At 33.2% G+C, this 19,165-nt stretch overlaps 1 protein-coding gene across 1 annotated transcript in view; it reads left to right on the forward strand.

Moving 5' to 3' along the window:
- Nucleotides 1-18,191, forward strand: part of LOC128984803 (protein O-mannosyl-transferase TMTC1-like) — a 73,269-nt gene extending 55,078 nt beyond the window's left edge. Inside the window, exons 9-16 of the mRNA XM_054404170.1 lie at nucleotides 3,353-3,520; nucleotides 4,449-4,562; nucleotides 6,981-7,124; nucleotides 10,445-10,644; nucleotides 11,594-11,729; nucleotides 12,588-12,717; nucleotides 16,596-16,703; nucleotides 17,648-18,191. Coding sequence (XP_054260145.1) covers nucleotides 3,353-3,520; nucleotides 4,449-4,562; nucleotides 6,981-7,124; nucleotides 10,445-10,644; nucleotides 11,594-11,729; nucleotides 12,588-12,717; nucleotides 16,596-16,703; nucleotides 17,648-17,713 — 1,066 coding nt within the window. The 3' untranslated portion in view covers nucleotides 17,714-18,191. The remainder of the gene's footprint in view (nucleotides 1-3,352; nucleotides 3,521-4,448; nucleotides 4,563-6,980; nucleotides 7,125-10,444; nucleotides 10,645-11,593; nucleotides 11,730-12,587; nucleotides 12,718-16,595; nucleotides 16,704-17,647) is intronic.
- Nucleotides 18,192-19,165: the final 974 nt, after the last annotated feature.

Here is a 19,165-nt window from a genome sequence, read left to right on the forward strand (position 1 = left end):
TATTACGTCTGCATTGCAAACAGCTGAGTGAAAATAAAACAAACGTGTGACACATGAGGTGAAATATTATTGTTTGGCGTATGTACAAAATAAATTATTAATTAGCGTCTGCATTTGATTTTTCACAGCCACTTTCTCAACATGTATAAGCTAAAAGTTAAACGCAATGCAACTGTGTGCATTGCAGTAAAAATTATTAAGTTTGTGTTAGTTATTGTGAGGTTATAGCTAAAGTGATTGTGTGATAAGCCCTAAATTGTATATCCTAAATTGACTGGGACGGCGTCGTCCTGTAATCCAGCTACTAGGGGGTCACGAATTGTGGATATTTATAGGCATGCACTGTGGATGCGATCCTTCCTGGTGTGGAATAACGTCCGCACTACGACTATCCGCAGTACTAACTGATAATTAGACCAAATCGTTAATTACAAGGGAAAAGTGTGGTTCTGATTCCACTATAAACTGTAGGTCCCTTTTAGTTACCATTCAATGGCTGTCTGGGATATTATTAACAGCTGTGTCTAAGAAATATGTCAGCCTTAGTCACTAACAAGACTACAGGATCGCGCCACCCATCCTTCACTCATAGTTGGGTTAAAATACGCAATTGTGGCGTTCCCATCTAAAAAAAAATAATTAATAATAATAACTTATATCTACAAAACAAACAAAAATACTTAAGAATAAACGTTATAATTTAACTTTTTATTGCAAATTGAATGGGAAACCCGTTTAGTAATGAAAAAAAAAATCAAACCTTTGATACCAAAGAGAACCTGGTGTGTTATTGCTAGTGATGAAAGGATTTAATATCAAACGGGGAAAGTCAAATCTGTTTATGGTTAGGATGAAATGCACATACCTCGAGGCGAACTCCAGAAAAGGGTCTCTATTTGTATGAGTAAGCCATGTGATTATAAAATTGTATTGACTACCCTAGATGAAATGAAATATAAATCAAAGGGGCTTTAGTAAAGATTTAAATTTGTGTATTCACGCTTTTAGTACCAGTTACTAACTGGAGGTACCAAATAGAGGTTTAAATTTACATGATACAGTTATATATAATCGTGGTTTGACATATTTTTTTATTATTTAACCATCAGTGTTTTAAATAACTTAAGCTCAATATTCAATGCAAATGAAATATTGAGTATACATTTGTTGAAAAACATCATCGTTATCCTTACAAAGCAACAGACATGCTCTTTGGTTCATATTAGCACGTTTTCTATGTTTGGAGTCAAGCTTTTGTTAAGTGTTAAAGGAATATTTTGTCCGAGTAGCCATACAGTTAAATACGTTTCGGAACCCGCCTTACCTTTATTTCCATAAGTTACACATACTCACATCAGCCTCGAGCAGAGCTGCATTGCCAACGTCTGCAGTAACTCGAATATGTGTTTCTTTGTGAAGATGAAATCATCATACAACAAAATCTAATTTATAATCTTTCCCCGACAGGAAATAAATGAAATTATAAATGAGTATAAATATATCAATTCTGATTGCATCACCAAATTGGTGTCCATATTAATCAAGCTGCTAAGAGCTTACTTAGGCGGTCCTTTGATGCTTGACGTGCATAATGCTTTACCAAGTCCCTTTGATCTACGATTCAGGCTTTCTTAGCGCCACCTTGATACATCTGTCTGAACTTTAGTTCTTGGCTTTAATACTTTATGGCAAATGTTTCACATTGTGACGAAAGACACTTATTTTGCAAGTGTAAACAGGAATCAGGGTCATAGTAAGCTTACAGTTTTTTATCAGAATTTATTTTACTATCTGTTCATAAGAATATGAGAAGAATAAGTCTCGAATGAGGCAACTCAACCCTTGAATGGACAATGGATTGGATTCATGGACTCACCCCAAACGGTTTTTAATCAAGCTTAGAGTGAAATAACTTTTTGAGTTTGGGTTTAGGTTTTTAAAGTATAGGTTTAAGTCTTAAAAGGAAACGTGAGGAAAAACTATCAGTAGGGGAGAGGGGAATAGTGTTTTGCATAAAATAGATTACTTACATTTTATCGACGTAATATTTAATTACATTTGCTTGGATTACGGAGCATTAAAATAAATTATTGTAAGATTATAAACATTTGAAATAATTTTGATAATATAAAGTATATTTTTTTCGAAACTATTGAAGGGATACCAAAAAAATAGAAAGAATACCAGTAAGTCATACATTGTTCTTTGGGGAACTTGGTTAAGGAATTTATGGTTTTCATCATACCCCACCTCACTAATCAAAATGTTATACATATTTGTGAAGAGCACTTAGTTTCGCAACCGTATTTACATTACATCCAATCAGTTAATGAAACTAACTCCTCGAACAAAGTTGGTCGTTGGAACGACTCTAACTAAGCACTTGTGTTCATTTGTCAGCAATAATTACAAGTGGTTAATTCACTACGAATGTTGTAGAACTGAATGACGCCATCCTGTAAATTATTTGCTACTACTTTGAACTTCAAACTTTGGTAATTCTTGATCAAAGTGGTAGTCAACTAACAGCCTGTAGTCTGGTGGTTTACTGATGATTGTTCTAATTGTGTGTGAGCATTGATTTTGGGTACTTCGATTCTCTCTTTTTCTGTTGTACAATAGCGGGTTTATTGTGTGTTGTCAAACCACACATATATATGTTGATGTTGACTTAAGGATTTTTATATAGTCTGTATGATGGAACCTGTCTCCTAACCCTTTGTCTGCCTGGGTCTTAAACCATTCTACACTCCCCAGCTAGACCCGGTTAGGGGACAGGTTCTGTCGTACAGAGTATAGTTTTTATTTGTAGAACTAGAAGGCAAAAAGTAGTTCACAGATACGCCTTAACGTTTATATACATTGACACCTTGTATTATAGACGAAAAGAAGACACCGACGCATTCAACCATGAACATGAACATATCTTAATTTTTTCCACAAGAATGATAAATCTAAAAGGGGTCATATAGATTCATAGCTGCTTTATAGTCGAATACATCGTCTTGGAAGTGTTTAGAAACTTGTAACGGCTGCGTGTAGCAAATAGTGACAGAATTATACTGAATAGAAGATAATAACGCACTCAAGTGGGTCCAAAAGAAAAAAAAACATCAACATAAAATCATATTAACTTCTCTAAAGCTGTACTAGAACGATGATTCATCCTCGACTGAAATTTAATCTACAATGTGATGAACTTACCATCCCATAATACGTTTTGAAATAAATATTTTAAAAGTGCACTCTGAGTCAGACGTTTTCATTTTCTGCTATCCTTCTTAGTTTTTATTTTAATCGTCATGATAGCAGTGACAAGTTTAATAAAAACTGTATTATTTTTACATTACAGTCTAGGTGCTGCTCTGTTGGTTGCCTACGGAGCTCAGACATTACACCAAGCGTCGTCTCCGAGGGGAAGAAATGTTGTATTCATCATTCTGCTGCTACTGGGAGCCACATTTACATACAGAACAGTCGATAGAAACAGAGCGTGGTCTTCCAGGGAGGCGCTTATAAAGTGAGTTAGACCTTGACTTGCCAAACTGTCAGAGAAACATGTTGAAAATAACGTCGGTTTTCTTGTAAAATACTCCGTAGGGTTTGAGCTTTCTGTTACTAACACATGAATTACTTATTACAAACACATGTATTGTTTTGAAAGTTTGAAATGCAACGAATCTTTTTGACAAATCCTTGTAAATTTGCACTTTATGTTTAGTTTGGCTGTAGAAATTAGTTACAAAAAGAATGGATTTTAAATGTTATTTTTATAATTTTTAAGGTTTATCTGCAATTTTATCAAGCTTCTTCAACAATTGTTTGCTTTAAACTATACAAATTATTGAGCTTTAACTTTACACATATTTGAAAATGTAACATTTAACCCACATATGAGATTTTCTATGAGGTAATTTAAATAATTTAGTTATTGGTGTGATTGTGATTTTAAAATAAGTTATTTCGTACAAAAGTTAATTTAAATGGAAAAGGAAAAACTCTGTCAGTGGTTTTAGCATCCCTCTCCTTATTTCTTTGGTTTAAAATGTACTGTTTTATTAGTTATCAGTCCATAGATATTATAAAATGTAAAATATAATTCACTAATAACTTTTTTAATAGCTACTTTGGTTTTTATCCCACTAAAACTGTTGTGTATTCGTGAAGTCCCAGAGGGCTGGAAGCCTACTGTGGCTGTTTAAGGACTTAGTCCTCTCCAGTCTGAATCGTCTATTTCTATAATTTAAGCTTAGCTTACTTAGTTTTATGTAGAGTGGTTTACGTAAAATTTACATATTGTATACATTAGAACCCTTTTTCACTCTTTGCACAAATCGATTAAGGTTCGAAGCAACCAAAACTTATTTTTTAACTCTATCATAAATAGTCAACCTGTGAAGTAATGTGATTTTATTTTTCTAAAATTGAAATAAATATTTTTTTTACAGGTCAGGAATTAAGGCTCTGCCACAAAATGCCAAAATGCATTATAATTTGGCGAATTATCTTCGAGACAATAACAGTCTGGACAAAGCCATCACTCACTACAAAGAGGCTATAAGGTAATTTATTATTTTTGAACTAAAACAAATTATTTTCCTTGATCATAAGACATATAAATAAGTTATACTTGAGTATTGTATAAGGGAGTTGGTAAAGCGATAGAGCACGGGAATTTTTTTAGTTATGCTGTGACTCTCTCTAGAGCATCAAGTAATGATGAAAATAATTCTGGGTTAGAACATGGTAGAATGAATAGAGAAAAAAGATTGCTTGACACTAGTAACAAAAAACGAAATGAATCTCTTCCATCACTAACGAAAACCAATTTTCAAAAAAACACTCCCAACTTAACATAGCTTAAGTGTTTGATATAATACACGTCCTAAAGGGAACAACATTTATTAAATCATTAATATTTATAAATTGATGTATCTAAAAGAAAAATAGCTGACTTATAACTGATTTGCTATTTACTTGACATAGTATTCTCCTAGTCTAATTGGAAAAACATTCTTTGCACACAATGAAAATCTAGTCACAAAGGTATGCAATGTTTTATTAAAGTTCAGTTTCATTTGGCACGAATATTACTTGACAAAGAGATGATGAATCAAAAGTATTCTTTACACGACGTTTTATTGCACTTTGCTTTTGAATTCGATGAAAATTTTCATTTACATTTCATTGACATTTGATACAGTTTGCATTGAAATGTTCACCGTTTCCTCCTTGTTGTCTCAGCATGATTAAAAATGGTATAGTGTTTCGTTGTAGCTTCTGATGAATAAATTAATTTAAATATTTTTAGTACAATCATACATAGCTTATACTATTAATGTATACTGGTTAGTGAACATACTATGAAAAACAACAATCATGTTTAAGTGGATACATTTTTTATAATTAATGTTGACAATCAAAAATATTTTTTTTACTTTTTAAGTGATTCAAGACATATATTAAAATGTATAGTGTTGTTCAAATCTTGATAAACAACATTTTTAAAATTATCCTTAGAAAAAGGCCGTCATTTAATACTTATTTGGCTGTCTCAATAAAAATAATGTATAAGTAACATTTTGTGTATATCTTAAGGTAAATATGACTTTTACTACATGGTAAACCTTAGACAGGACATTAGTATATTTTCAGATTGATTCGATGATTCAAAAGTTTAAAGAGGTTATTCTGGATAAAGTTTGACCCTGACTTTGCTTTATACATAACCTTTTTATACGTAACTAGTCCTAAACAGTAATATAGTTATGAATTAGTATTTTCTTATCTTAGAAACGTGAAAAGGATTAAAAAATGATTGATTAAAAACTACACTTAGTAAAAAAAGTGCAACAAGAATTTATCTGAATGCAATTAATGAGAGGTAGCTTCTTTATCAGTTTCAGGTTTCAAAAGTCGCTGTACTTATTAAATAATTAAAGATTCGAAGTTTCGACTTCAAAATCAACCTTATGGAACTTATATAGTTCAGATTGCTAAAGGCAGTCAAACTATCGTATTAAATTATTTCAGCCAAACAAAATAAATTTCAATCATGTTTTTAACGGTAAAATTCTCACAATCCTTGAAATTCCGTTTTTTTAGAACCTAGTTATACTAAATAAAGAATGCTGTTTTTGAACTGTACTCGATATTGAGCAACTAATTGTACAGTTCTTTGAGCAACTAATTGTTCAGTTCTTAGAACAACTAATTGTACAGTTCTTTGAGCAACTAATTGTACAGTTTTTCGAACAACTAATTATACAGTACTTAGAACAACTAATTGTACAGTATTTAGAACAACTAATTGTACAGTTCTTCGAGCAACTAATTGTACAGTTCTTCGAACAAATAATTGTACAGTGCTTAGAACAACTAATTGTACAGTATTTAGAACAGCTAATTGTACAGTTCTTCGTGCGACCAATTATACAGTTCTTCGAACAACTAATTTTACAGTTCTTCCAACAATTAATTGTACAGTTCTTCGAGCAACTAATTGTACAGTTCTTCGAGCAACTAATTGTACAGTTTTTCGTGCCACTAACTGTCCAGTACTTAGAGCAACTAATTGTACAGTTCTTCGAACAACTAAGTGTACGTTTCTTCGAGTAACTAGTTGTATAGTTCTCCGAACAACTAATTATACATTTCTTCGAGCAAATAATGTACATTTCTTAGGGCAACTAATTGTACATTTCGTTGAACAACTAATTGTACATTTCTTCGAACAACTAATTGTACAGTGCTTAGAGCAACTAATTGTACAGTGCTTAGAGCAACTAATTGTACAGTTCTTTGAACAACTAATTGTATAGTTCTTCCAACAATTAATTGTACATTTCTTTGAGCAACCAATTGTACAGTTCTTCGAGCAACAAATTGTACAGTTCTTCAAACAACTTAAAGTACAATTCTTTGAGCAACTAATTGTACATTTCTTCGAGCAACTAATTGTACAGTGCTGACTGTTGCAGATTATGGCCCGGGTACGCCAGCGCACACAACAATCTGGGGACCCTAATGAGCTCCCCTAGTGAGGCTGAAGGCCACTTCAAGTCTGCCATAACTATCTCTCCCTCCCACGTCAACGCACACTACAACCTAGGCCAAGTGTACAGGTCAGTGAAGTGGTAAATTATGGTAGAAACCTGAAAATTATGGTGCCAGAGTAAAAATTATCGTATCCCAATTATCGTATTTTTTTCAACACTAACAAGTTAATTTCAAATCATAACCAGGTAGTTCCCACATTAATGAAAACTAAAAATATAGATATGTATAATAAGTTTAGACTTAAGTAACATAGCTTGGATAAAATATGCTAAAAGTAACAGACACCCTTACATAAAAAAATATATATTTTTATAGCAACAACAGAAAACATCCATATCATCGTAAATATGTTTGTATGGAAATCAGTAGTAGCGCATTTATTTTGCTTCAAAAATATTGTTTATTTAGGATCGGATAAATTTGGAAGAGAAACTTCGAAACTAAATAGAATATTTTAATTTCGTTTTAACTCACAGCGGATCATGTAATAAGGAGCTAGCAGTGAATTGTAGATTTTGGGGAAAGAATTTTTTTAATGTAGGGGTATATTTAAAGGGTTTTCTTTTACTGACGTTTTATATAGTCAAGTTAAAGTCTTGTCTTTATTTTAATCATAGAATATTCTAAGATACTTTCAATTTCAATAGGTCTTTTAATTTCGTATTTTCTTTTTTTTCTTTTAAAGAAATTGAAAATTTTCCATTAAATGCCAAACCTTAAAAATACGATTATGTTATTTTCGAACCTTAAATTATATTTTGCTTTTTAATAAAATATTTACTGAAAGTTAATATTGTATACACCCCATTCATCGAATAATCATTAGGAATAACCGATCGAAATCGATGACCACTTACCTTGTTTTAAAATGTACTCCCTTGTAAGGCATTTAAGTGTAAACATATGTTTCAAGTGTTATTGAACATGTTTTATTTACTTTCCGTAAATAAAACGTTCAATGTTTATTCAGAAGTTATTCAAAAGATATTTCACAAAGTTTGGTAAAGAAAATCACATTCATATTCATAGAAAACATCTATGTGAAAATCCGACCACTCAAAATGTTCAACAAAAGGACTTTAGTTCGTGTAAAATCGATTGGTATTAATTTTAATGAAATTTGCAGCGCAATATTAAAACTCGTTAGAGCAGAGAATTACACGATTACATACCGCCCAATGTTCAGACCACTTTACTTTTGAAGTATCCATTGAAAACCGACATAAACCGCGGGATGTAATCACTTGTTTTGGCGGGAACCTCTTTCAAAACCGCGCTCATGATTTTGTACCAAGTATTGGGATATTGGATTTGAAGAGGGAGAGTTATCAGGATGCTTAAGCACTTTCATTGAATCTGATTAATGGTGAATATTAGTGATTTGTGTTTGTATAAAATGAATTAAAATATATTTTTTATAATTGGGTTAAGAACAGTTTGTGTAAGTGAATTCGTACTTTTGAAAGTACACTTACCACACGAAAACCTATTTCAAATCGACCAATTAAGAAACTTGGCCCCTTTTATGTAAACGTAAATATGGTACAAACTATTTAATATGTTTTCCACAGTAAATTTTTACAAACGTTTATTTTTAACACTTTTAAATTGAATAACTGACTTGGTCAGCTTTTAACTTAACATTTAGATTTTTTTTTGCATTTTCTGCATTTCATAAGGATATTCAGTAATATTGTCGAATTTCTGCCTATGTTAAGTTTTAAAATAGAATAACTGGCTTGGTCAGCTTTTGACATACACTTTAGTTATTTTTTCTTTTTGCATTTTCTGCATTTAATAAACATTTTCAGTATTTTTGTCGAATTTATGCTAATGTTAAGTGTATACACATAAGAACGTAACTATACACTGTAAATACTCGTAAGCCCTGTTTTTTTTTATAAAACAACTACTTTTCCTATGGACACACATATAGTTTAAGTTTGCCTTTATTCTTATTCAAAGCATATTTTATTTTAGCAGAAACACGACATTATGATTCTCTTAGTTACGAAAGTCTGAATAGGTCTTAAGACTACAATGGACTGTTGGATGAATAGTTTAAATTATGTCATGCTGGATCGTTTTCTAAGTAATGAAAATGGTTGTATGTTTTTTGTAGGGTACATGTGGTTGAAAAAAAAAATATTATAAGTGGTTTTCCCTTTAGTGAGTGTGTTAATACAACAACGTGAAGCAGCATTAACATTCTGTATCATTTGACAATACTGAATAATAAAACAGTTTTGTAATGTTCCAAATCAAAAAAAAATCTAAATATACTCTTCAAACAACATCTATCATCAACAAAAAACTTCATAAAAGAAAAACCACAAGTCAAATCAATTCGTAGAACACTTTTGCATAATGCAAACTGAAAAACTAGATGATGGAGAACACAAAACACACAAGTTTAATTACAACTACTCCAACACTAGACGAAGCATGACATTTGACATGGCACTCGCTTATTGGAGTTTGCAAGAGAATGAGAGTCAGGTACAACATGCGACTGTAATGAACTACTTCGGTATTCAAGACAGACGCACGGACTCAGTGAAATTACTCCATCAGATTTTGACACATCGTTATTAACAGTGACTGTACCATGCAACCAGTCTGCATACTTATGGGGTGGAGTGTACTTGGATAGTTTTATGAGAATGGTTGATGAATGGTTGATGTTTGTGGAGGTTAGAGGTGGAAGATTTCAAGGGGTTTAGCGACGTTATATCGTGTCCCTGTGGTTCGGAATCCACCTTAATATTTATGTATGATATATTCTTAGCCTCTGATGTATCTGTTCAAAATCTTACATAGAAAATTTACAACCATCATTTCAATTGAAAGTGGTTTGGTACACCATTTTAAATCCTATCATGACTAGATGACCACAATTTGTCCTGCATTGTTTCAAGTTGAGTAAAACGAAAAGGATTACATCAGATTGTATAGCTGGTCTATTGGTTATCATTTTAACTTCAAAGCACAATGAGTTTGTTTGATAGTGTTGTTAAACTTGTATTTGAGTGTGAGATTCCTAGCTTAGAGATCCAAAAGGTTCAAACACCGATAAACCTGCAAACAACGGTGACTTGAAGATACGTCACAATACAAAACCACGGTGGTACAGGCAACCTTAATCTGTCTTTTGTTCTAAGTCCATTTTGGGTGATGAGAGTTTACTTCATGGATTATGGCAATATGTTGGTCTCCATATCTAAAAAAAACCTGCAAAGGAGGAAAACTTTGTTGTGCAATCTAATAAAATTATATAAAACAATTTTGTTTCTTACAGAACTCATACGTTTATTAGGATTATTTGAGCGTGCTAGATTTAGCCCCGTCCATCTGGTGCTGGAATCTCATCTTGTTCTTGTTTCAGGAAGATGAATCGTACAGCCGAGGCTGTGAAGATGCTGGAAGCATGTCTTCGGTTGGACACCTCCTACAGTCCTGCCTACCTGGTGTTAGCCAAGCTTCATTCTCCGCCAATAGCAGCCAAGCTGCTGTACCACGTGACCCGCCTTCTGCCGAACTCACCTGACTACCAAGCCTACTACGCGGACTGGCTTTTCCATCATGGTGAGTGACGTCATTCTTTTACTGACTGGTAATAGTTTTTTATCCAACTTTAGGCAAAATGGAACTTGATGTCTGATAGTGACAGTGACAACCCTCTTATGCAGGATAGGACTGAATGTGATGCAAGTGTAAATCAAACCTGTTCTACGCCCAACAGTGAAGATAATATTCTAGATCCTGATGATCCTGTAGGCCTAACTATTGATGAGCCAAGTACTTCTACAGGGAGGTCTCGTGTTGTGTCGAGGACCCTAAACAATAGGCCTAGACAGAAGAAGAACCAAAAAAATAAAACTAGATGTAGGCCTACAACAAATCCTAAATAAAAGTAAAAAAAAAAAAAACAACCGGAAAGCCCGGAAAGTAGCGACTGGGAGGAGCTTGAATCTGACACTGACCCTGAATATAACCACAACTTTGGACTCTCAGAATTACCTGGTCCTAAACATTGCCCACCTAGGAATAAAATTCACATTCAAATAATTTACATGAAGTCCGAGCGTGTTAATCATTTAACTATAAGATACTTTAACAATGATAAAGGATAAATGGTTTTACGCACAGTGGTCTTGGTCTAGGGAAACGACGCTTGATGGGTGGGAGCTTTTCCCACGAGGTCAACTGTGAAGGTAAATTCATTTACTGCCAACTTGGGTAGATGAGTGGTTATGGGGCTAGCATGACAATCAAAAGGTTGCTAGATCGATCCTGACAAAAGTCAGGAGCTTTTTGATGGTTCGAATCTTGACCCACTATTCCCTGATAGTCGAGGTTAAAATAAATGCTTCTGGCAAATGAAACAGCTGATCTTAGTGAGTCACAAAGCTACTCAGATCATGTCACTGAATTTTACACTCATCCTTCACTCAGATTTGGATTTTATTATGCACCTCAGTGGTGTCTTCTTCTCAATTCATGATGATCAAGTGTTTTCTATTTTGCTCTGCAGGTATGATTCTTCAAGCTGAGCAGTTCTACCTGAAGGCTCTAAGATTACAACACAACCACTTAGATTCCTTCTTGGGAACCGCGAGGTGTCTTCGAGCTCGAGGACAGATAGCCAGGCTTCACCAGCTGTTGATAAGGCAAGCCTAGTGTTAAATACAGAGTAAAACATTAAAATTTGTATTTATTTTGATTGCCTGGTGCTTAATACTGAGCATAATTATAGATGGTGAAATGTTTTCAATTGTTCTCGTACAAGGACCCTGTACACATCGGAGTAGTTAATTTCTTCTGAACTGTATTTATAATCGGTTTAACCATAAATATTTAATATAAAATCTGTATGAACAAATTTTTCAAGTTGATGTACACGTACAAGACTTTTTTCTTTCCCTTATGGTATGCCGCCTTTATTATATCTCCATAGAATTATGTTACTTATAATTCTTACTTAAATCTCTTATAATTCATAAACATTTCTGGTTCCGATAAAAATAGTTTTTTTAGTAAAGCAATTGAATTTAACTACAACTCTAGTAATATATACAGGAATTTTATTTTTTCATAGTACTTATGTTTAATATGACACCCATTACACAATATATAGGTGGTTTTTATCCATAAATTATCATTTTCACTTAATGAAGAGGTTGATAATGTTTCAGGTTAACCTCTATTACACAAAAGTAGGTCACTGATGTTTTTTATAACTTCTATTACACAATTGTATGTCTCAATTGTTTAACAATTCAAATCAATTTTTCTAGCCTCTGAACCTCTTACAAATGTTTTTGATAACCTTTGTTACAAAATTATAGGTCAATAATATTCCAGGTTTATAACATAAACTCTATGAACTGTATGGAGCCCGTGTGCGTGTAGAAGAAAGTACGTACATTAAAACCTACCAATTAAAATGTCAATCCATTTCGTAACTAAACATATGCTGCTATATTTCCTATCCAGTAACTTTTACAATATGGCCTGTTGTCTCGTAGATGGTACCTGCTGCAGAGAGGACGGGGAGGCCTTGGACGTCTAGTTTATGCAGCCGAGTTGTATGTTAGAGGGTGGGACATGTACAGACCAGGACAATCTACCAACACAGCAACTCATCTACCATCTCAGGTTTGTAAAAACCATGTTGTGTAGATGTAGATTAACATTCTATCCCTACGTTAAAGTTGTAAACAGTTTAGAATAAAATTACTGTAGGCCTAGTTTAATTGAGCTTCAGACTCACTCGTTGAAAAGCTTGAAGAAATATGAGAGAGATAATAAAATTTTGTAACTGTCTATGGGAGTCTTATTTAACTATGTACGATTTCATTAAACATGCTTCAGATGTAATGTGACGTCCTTTGGTATAAAAAATGTAATAATATAACCTACCTCTTCCAAAAATAGTTATCTAAAACATATTACTATCCCCAATACAAAACTAGCTCACATGTTTTAGTCCAGTAAAATACGGTCTAGTTTCAGGAACTACTGTTTTACCCTTATAATCTAAAATTTAGAGTAGTAAACAAAATTTATGGTTTCTGGTAAAAACATTAATTAAATATAGTTACTTTCTAAGAGATTAGGAAAGGATGAGGTCAGTAATTTCCAATAGAAACACACTCCACCCTTTAGGATTGGTTTTACAGAAGAAGTAAAGGAAAATTGTGAACCTTGATGCTGGAAATCGGGCAGATTTGTTACTGTAATCCTATCCTGCTACTGAATATGCTCTAGTATAACCTCTATGCTTTCTACGTGTTTTTTCTCCGGCTAAATTTGAATACTAAATTTATTTGCTTTCCTAACTGTATCTAATCCTGACTGGGACGGGTGGCGTCGTCCTGTAATCCAGCTACTAGGAGGTAACGAATTGTGGCTATTTATAGGCATGCACTGTGGATGCGATACTCCCTGGTGTGGATTAACGTCCGCACGAGTGAGTACTACGACTATCCGCAGTACTATCCTGATATAATTAGACAATTCGTATATACCAAGGAAAAATGTGGTTCGGATTCCACTATAAACTGTAGGTCCCTTAGTTGCCATTAGCTGTATGGGATATTAATTAACAGCTGCGTCTAAGGAATGTCGACCTTAGTCACTAACAAGACTACAAGATCGCACCACTCATCCTACACTCATCTCCATTCATACTTGGCTTAAAATACCTACTATGTATGGTCGCCATTTCATTGAACAGTATTAATTCATAAACAATGTTTTCCGTATACAGTTCCACCAATAACCTCCAAAATGACAATATTTCAATTTTAATCTTTTGGAAAGGCATACAACCTGAATCATAGATTTACTTGAAACTGTCTCTTAACCAATATTCGGTAGAAACCTCAACTCGAATTTATTTCAACGTCAAATACTCCAAACCACAATCGAATCCATTTACAGTAACCGTGAATTTTTAAGGTTGAAGGATGAATGCATAAGTCCTCGATAGTTTTAACTATTTTTACTCGGCAAATACGTAGTCAATCCGGTATTTACAATTAGATGCCACAATATAGGATTATCAATTGACAATACATTGTTAAGAGCCTCCCTGGCATCTCATAGTCTCTTTTGAAACACGATACCATCTGAGTCGAACACCAAGGCTGGGTTATGCGTTCTTGGAGTGGTTGATAAGTTGATCCTCAATTCATATCACGTTATTCAGAGTCCAACACTCGACACTGGTTAAGTTCTTGGATTCTGGCTTAAGGTTTCATGTTGGATCTCTAGTTAGTGACTGAAACTTCAATAGATTTCACAATAGAACTAGGTGTTTACCTGAAATGTTCAGTCAATTTAAACTATTCAAAATGAATGGTTCTGTAATCATCCTGTCTTTACTTTGAGCTTCACAGGCGCTTAAGTGTCACCGTATTGAATGTATAAAATTTAGGTAATACACAAATGTAAATGAAATAAATTCAAAAATAAAATATATGATATTTTAATACCTTCAATCAATTAACCATTTAAGATGGGGACCCCACTATGTCCGTATTTTAACCCAAATAAGAGTGTAGGATGAGTGGCGCGATCTTGTAGTCTTGTTAGTGGCTAAGGCCGACATTCCTTAGACACAGCTGTTAATTAATAGCACATACAGCTAATGGCAACTAAGGGACCTACAGTTTATTGTGGAATCCGAACCACATTTTTTGCCTTGTTTTTCCAATTTGGTCTAACTATCAGAATAGTACTGCGGATAGTCGTAGTACTCACTAGTGCGGACGTTAATCCACACCATGGAGTATCGCATACACAGTGCATGCCTATAAATATCCACAATTCGTTGCCTTCTAGTAGCTGGATTACAGGACGACGCCACTGTCCCAGTCCTTACAATCCTCAAAGTCATCGTTATCATTGACTTCGAACTGCATTAGTCTTGCATTATAAAATCGTAAACCACTAGTTGTTTGAGGTTCACTTTGGTAACGTTTACTGACCCTATTTTTTATATTTTGTTAGATTTTTTTAGATTGTTCGCTGTACAGTTGAACAAAGGACAATATAGTTTTAAACAAATTTAATTTCAAGAAACAAATAGTCAACAAATGATCCCTACATAAACCGGAGGTAGCAAAGCATATAAATTATCTATACGATTCAAAACTCAATTTGCGAAGAAAACGTTTAGAGGTGTTTAACATGCGTTTGTAATATCACAAAATACACACGAGAAGATCCATTAAAATGTTCATTTGGTACAAAAAAGGGGAAAACACGGAGATGAAATACGGAGGCTGAGATGATCTCTGCAGGAGTCCGCGCCAATTTGGGTAATGTTTATAGAAGCGAACCAACCCGGGTAATTTACTAATTGAACAAGGCAAAATTACATTGTTTGCGTTCTTCCGTTCTCCAGTATTTACATTGGCTACTTATTACAGGTTGTGTTTGAAATAACAAACTTATTCCCTGGGAGAACTGTATGTTTAGTGAATGAGTTGTGATTCGTAGAATTAATTAGATTACGTTGTTGAATCTGTGTCACAATATTTGTGAAATGAAAGTTGATGCTTCGCTGACTTTTTTTAAATGTTTATCTTCTTAAAATGTATTTAACTACTGAATAAGCGGTTAATGTTGGTAGTCAAGTTATTATATACGAATTCAAATCTGTAGGATGGTTTGATTTGAAGTGGGATCAATTTTGGACATAGATTAAACTTGTAATCGGGCCATGATTTGTTTTGTTGCAAAACAAAGGTTGAAGTTGGATAGTGGCAAGAGTATGATCATTTTCTTAAAGTAATACGTGAAATATAGCACAGGAAATAAAAGAAAATGTTTACTCCATGTTATTGTACCTAGACTGTGTTATCTGGCAGTTCTTTGAGGTCGATGTTATTGCACAGCTTCAACTATATTATTTAGTAGAATATTTTGTTAGTTGCTAAAAATTGTTTTTCTTTCTGTAGATCAATTATATATAACTTTCTTAAAAATTATATACAGCTTCAATACAGGAATTGAATATTCACTTCATGATATCGATACTCAAAGTATCAAGGACTAGCAGAGTACCTGTTCTTCGTACGAGGTTGGAGTATAAGTACTAAATGCTTATTGCAGTTATACTTGGCTTTGCGTTTGCAATGGGAGAGGATACGGTTTAAGAAAATTTGGTTATTTTAATCACGGTATGCTATAGTATAACACATCTACCATAAATATGAATACAACTTATAAATATGAATAGTCATAAGAATAACTTGGAAACTTTGAACCACCGTGGTGCATAGCCCTATAGTATTTTCACAACTTTAATATGCCTATGTGTTTCTCAAGACTATCAAGTACCTCTCTGCAAAATGTCAGCTTAATCGGTCCAGTAGTTTCCACGCGATGGAACTTCACAGTTACACACAAACATCCATACACACACACACACACACACACACACACACATACACTTATAATATTATTCTAGTTGGATTAGTCTAATAAATCAATGAAATTCTAGAATGAATCGATTTGTTTGTCAGGAGTGCGTGGAAAGCAAGAGGACAAAGCAGAGATGGTGGAGAGGCCAAGGCACTTTGAACCACACACCTTCAGTATGCAGTAAAGCTCTCACATCCCCAATGGACAAGGTAATACATTTTACATCAAATTTATCGATAAAATGTATACATTTACTCTATTCAATTACCAGTTATAAAATGTCGTAGAATCACAGGCACTACAGATAAAAATATTCCATATCAACTTTCTTTGCAAGGCTAAAGTAACTAGTTTTTTAATCTCCAGCAAAGGTTAATCAGACGGATTTAATAACGTTGGCTTGACGTTTTTTCTTAACTACCCTCGCTCATTTTGCTGAATAAAATAGTACCAATAAGGAAAACGTTAAATCTTCGTAGATACATTTAGTTATATCATAGACAAAAAGAATTAAATATAGACCGTCAGCTGTGCTGCTGCAGTTACCATAGGTTCTGCCGCAAACCGATGGGAGTGCCATATAGTTACGGCATACGGGCAACGCAACTACACGGCGCTCCCAGTGGTGTGCGCCAGAACCTTTGGTAACCATGGTAACTGCAGCACGGCTGACAGTCTATATTTAATTAGTTTTGTGTATGGTTATATTGATCATCATGTCATATTGTTTATTTTACCTAATTAAATATTCTTTTGCATACATTTAGATGAAGCGAAATGTAAAAATTATAAACTATTTGATATCGAATTCGACCAAATCCACCGAAATAACGCTAAAACATGTTTGTACCGGTATTCAACAACAAAACTAGATGGAATAGTTTGGTATGCAATTTTTCACATGTAGTTTTAACGTCGTGAACTTATTTAACTAAAGAATGTGCAAGTACGACGAAAGATTTAGTTTATTTCACAGACCAAAATATCTTTTTGACTCTCACTCGTTCCTTTTGCCTCGCCTTAGCCATCAAAGTGAAACCCGTATCAATCGTAGAGCCTTTAGTACCTTTAGGTTAAGTTCATTTATTGGTTTTAAATATTAAATTTTTTTATTGCAGATTGATATGTGAAATTTATATTTTTCTTTTTCCAGGAGAGTTCTCCATTGGACCCAGCAGCCGCTAGACTTTGCGTGGATAAAGCCGAACCAGATAGGTAGTTTGTAAAACAACTTTAAAATAGAAAAAACAAAATAAAAGTTACAGGGTACATAAATTCAAGCAATTCTGATGAAACAATAAAGTAAAATAACTATGGTACCAATTTAGCTTTGTAAATTTCTAAGAGTATAATGTATTTTACTATAGTATTCGCAAATTTAATTATTGGAAACTAGAATCGGTCAGTTAAGAATGTACTGTTTTTATTTACATGATATGATTTTGTATGTATAATTGAACATTTTTAACATTTAATTAATAAAATATGTAATTCAAATTTAAATTGTAAATTTAGCTGTATTATCTTTGTAGCGAAGGACTATGTTGACCTAATTATCAATACATGTATCGCATCCACAGCATTTAAATTACGGTTTGGTTTTGAATTTTATTTTAAATTCTAACTTGAAATTGTACAGGTTTATGTACTATTTATTTATAAATATTTTATAACTCCCATCATAATGTATACAATAATATTTATAAGTGAAGTTTGTAAATATTTAGGCATTATTACATAATTGTATAGCTTTTGAAATAGCTTCCAAAATAACCATTTTGTACTTGTATTTTTGCAGTCATGTTAAATAAAGATTGACAATAAGCCGTTGTTTCTATTCATTCTCTTTTTCCACATTTTTGTAATCTCTACAAACATGAGGTTTGTTAATTTGAAAGACTAGAGAGGTTCTAATTTTGCGTTTTTGTGTTTGCAAATTAAGTCATTATTCAAACGCCCGCCCAGCCACTGGTAATGAAAACGTTGATGGTCAACTCACATTTTTATAATTTATACTTGTGTATGGAACATGAAAGTTTAATTTGGTTTCAAAATGAATGTGGAATAATGCATACAAATAGGTTTCGAGATGTCGAGCACACGTTTGTAAATTACTTTTAGATTAACGTGCTGAGGTTGAAAAATCCCTGATTGGATTTATATTTGCATTGTAAATAATGTTTGAAAAATGCGGCTCTAAATAAGTAATAATCATACATAAAGAGATTCATAACATAAGAAATACATAATGTATACAGAGAAAATTATAGAGACAATTCTACTAAAACTATGTAAGGAATTTTTATACCTCTACTCACTATTACAATCGCCTTCAATATAAGTGTGTGTGTGTGTGTGTGTGTGTGTGTGTCATACATATTATAAACCAAATTGAACCAACAAATTGAAGTAATTGTTTTTCTTTGATATTCACCTTATTCATAAAAATATCAATTTATTATTTTAAACCTACCCCTAAACATAGTATACAAATAAAGTGTTGTTTTTGACACAATTTTCAAGTTGAACCCCCCTAAATCCAAAATGTGGTTAGATTTTTTTTCACATAAAACCCATACACTTTTCATATGATTTCCAAAAAAACTACAAAAACGATGTTAATTAAAATTTAGTATTTAATACTCCTACTTTAAACAAAATGGTACAACTC

This window comes from Macrosteles quadrilineatus, unplaced genomic scaffold, assembly GCF_028750875.1.
Source record: "Macrosteles quadrilineatus isolate MER2022 unplaced genomic scaffold, UCM_ALF_1.0 Scaffold_2__2_contigs__length_208266976, whole genome shotgun sequence".
NCBI lineage: Eukaryota > Metazoa > Arthropoda > Insecta > Hemiptera > Cicadellidae > Macrosteles > Macrosteles quadrilineatus.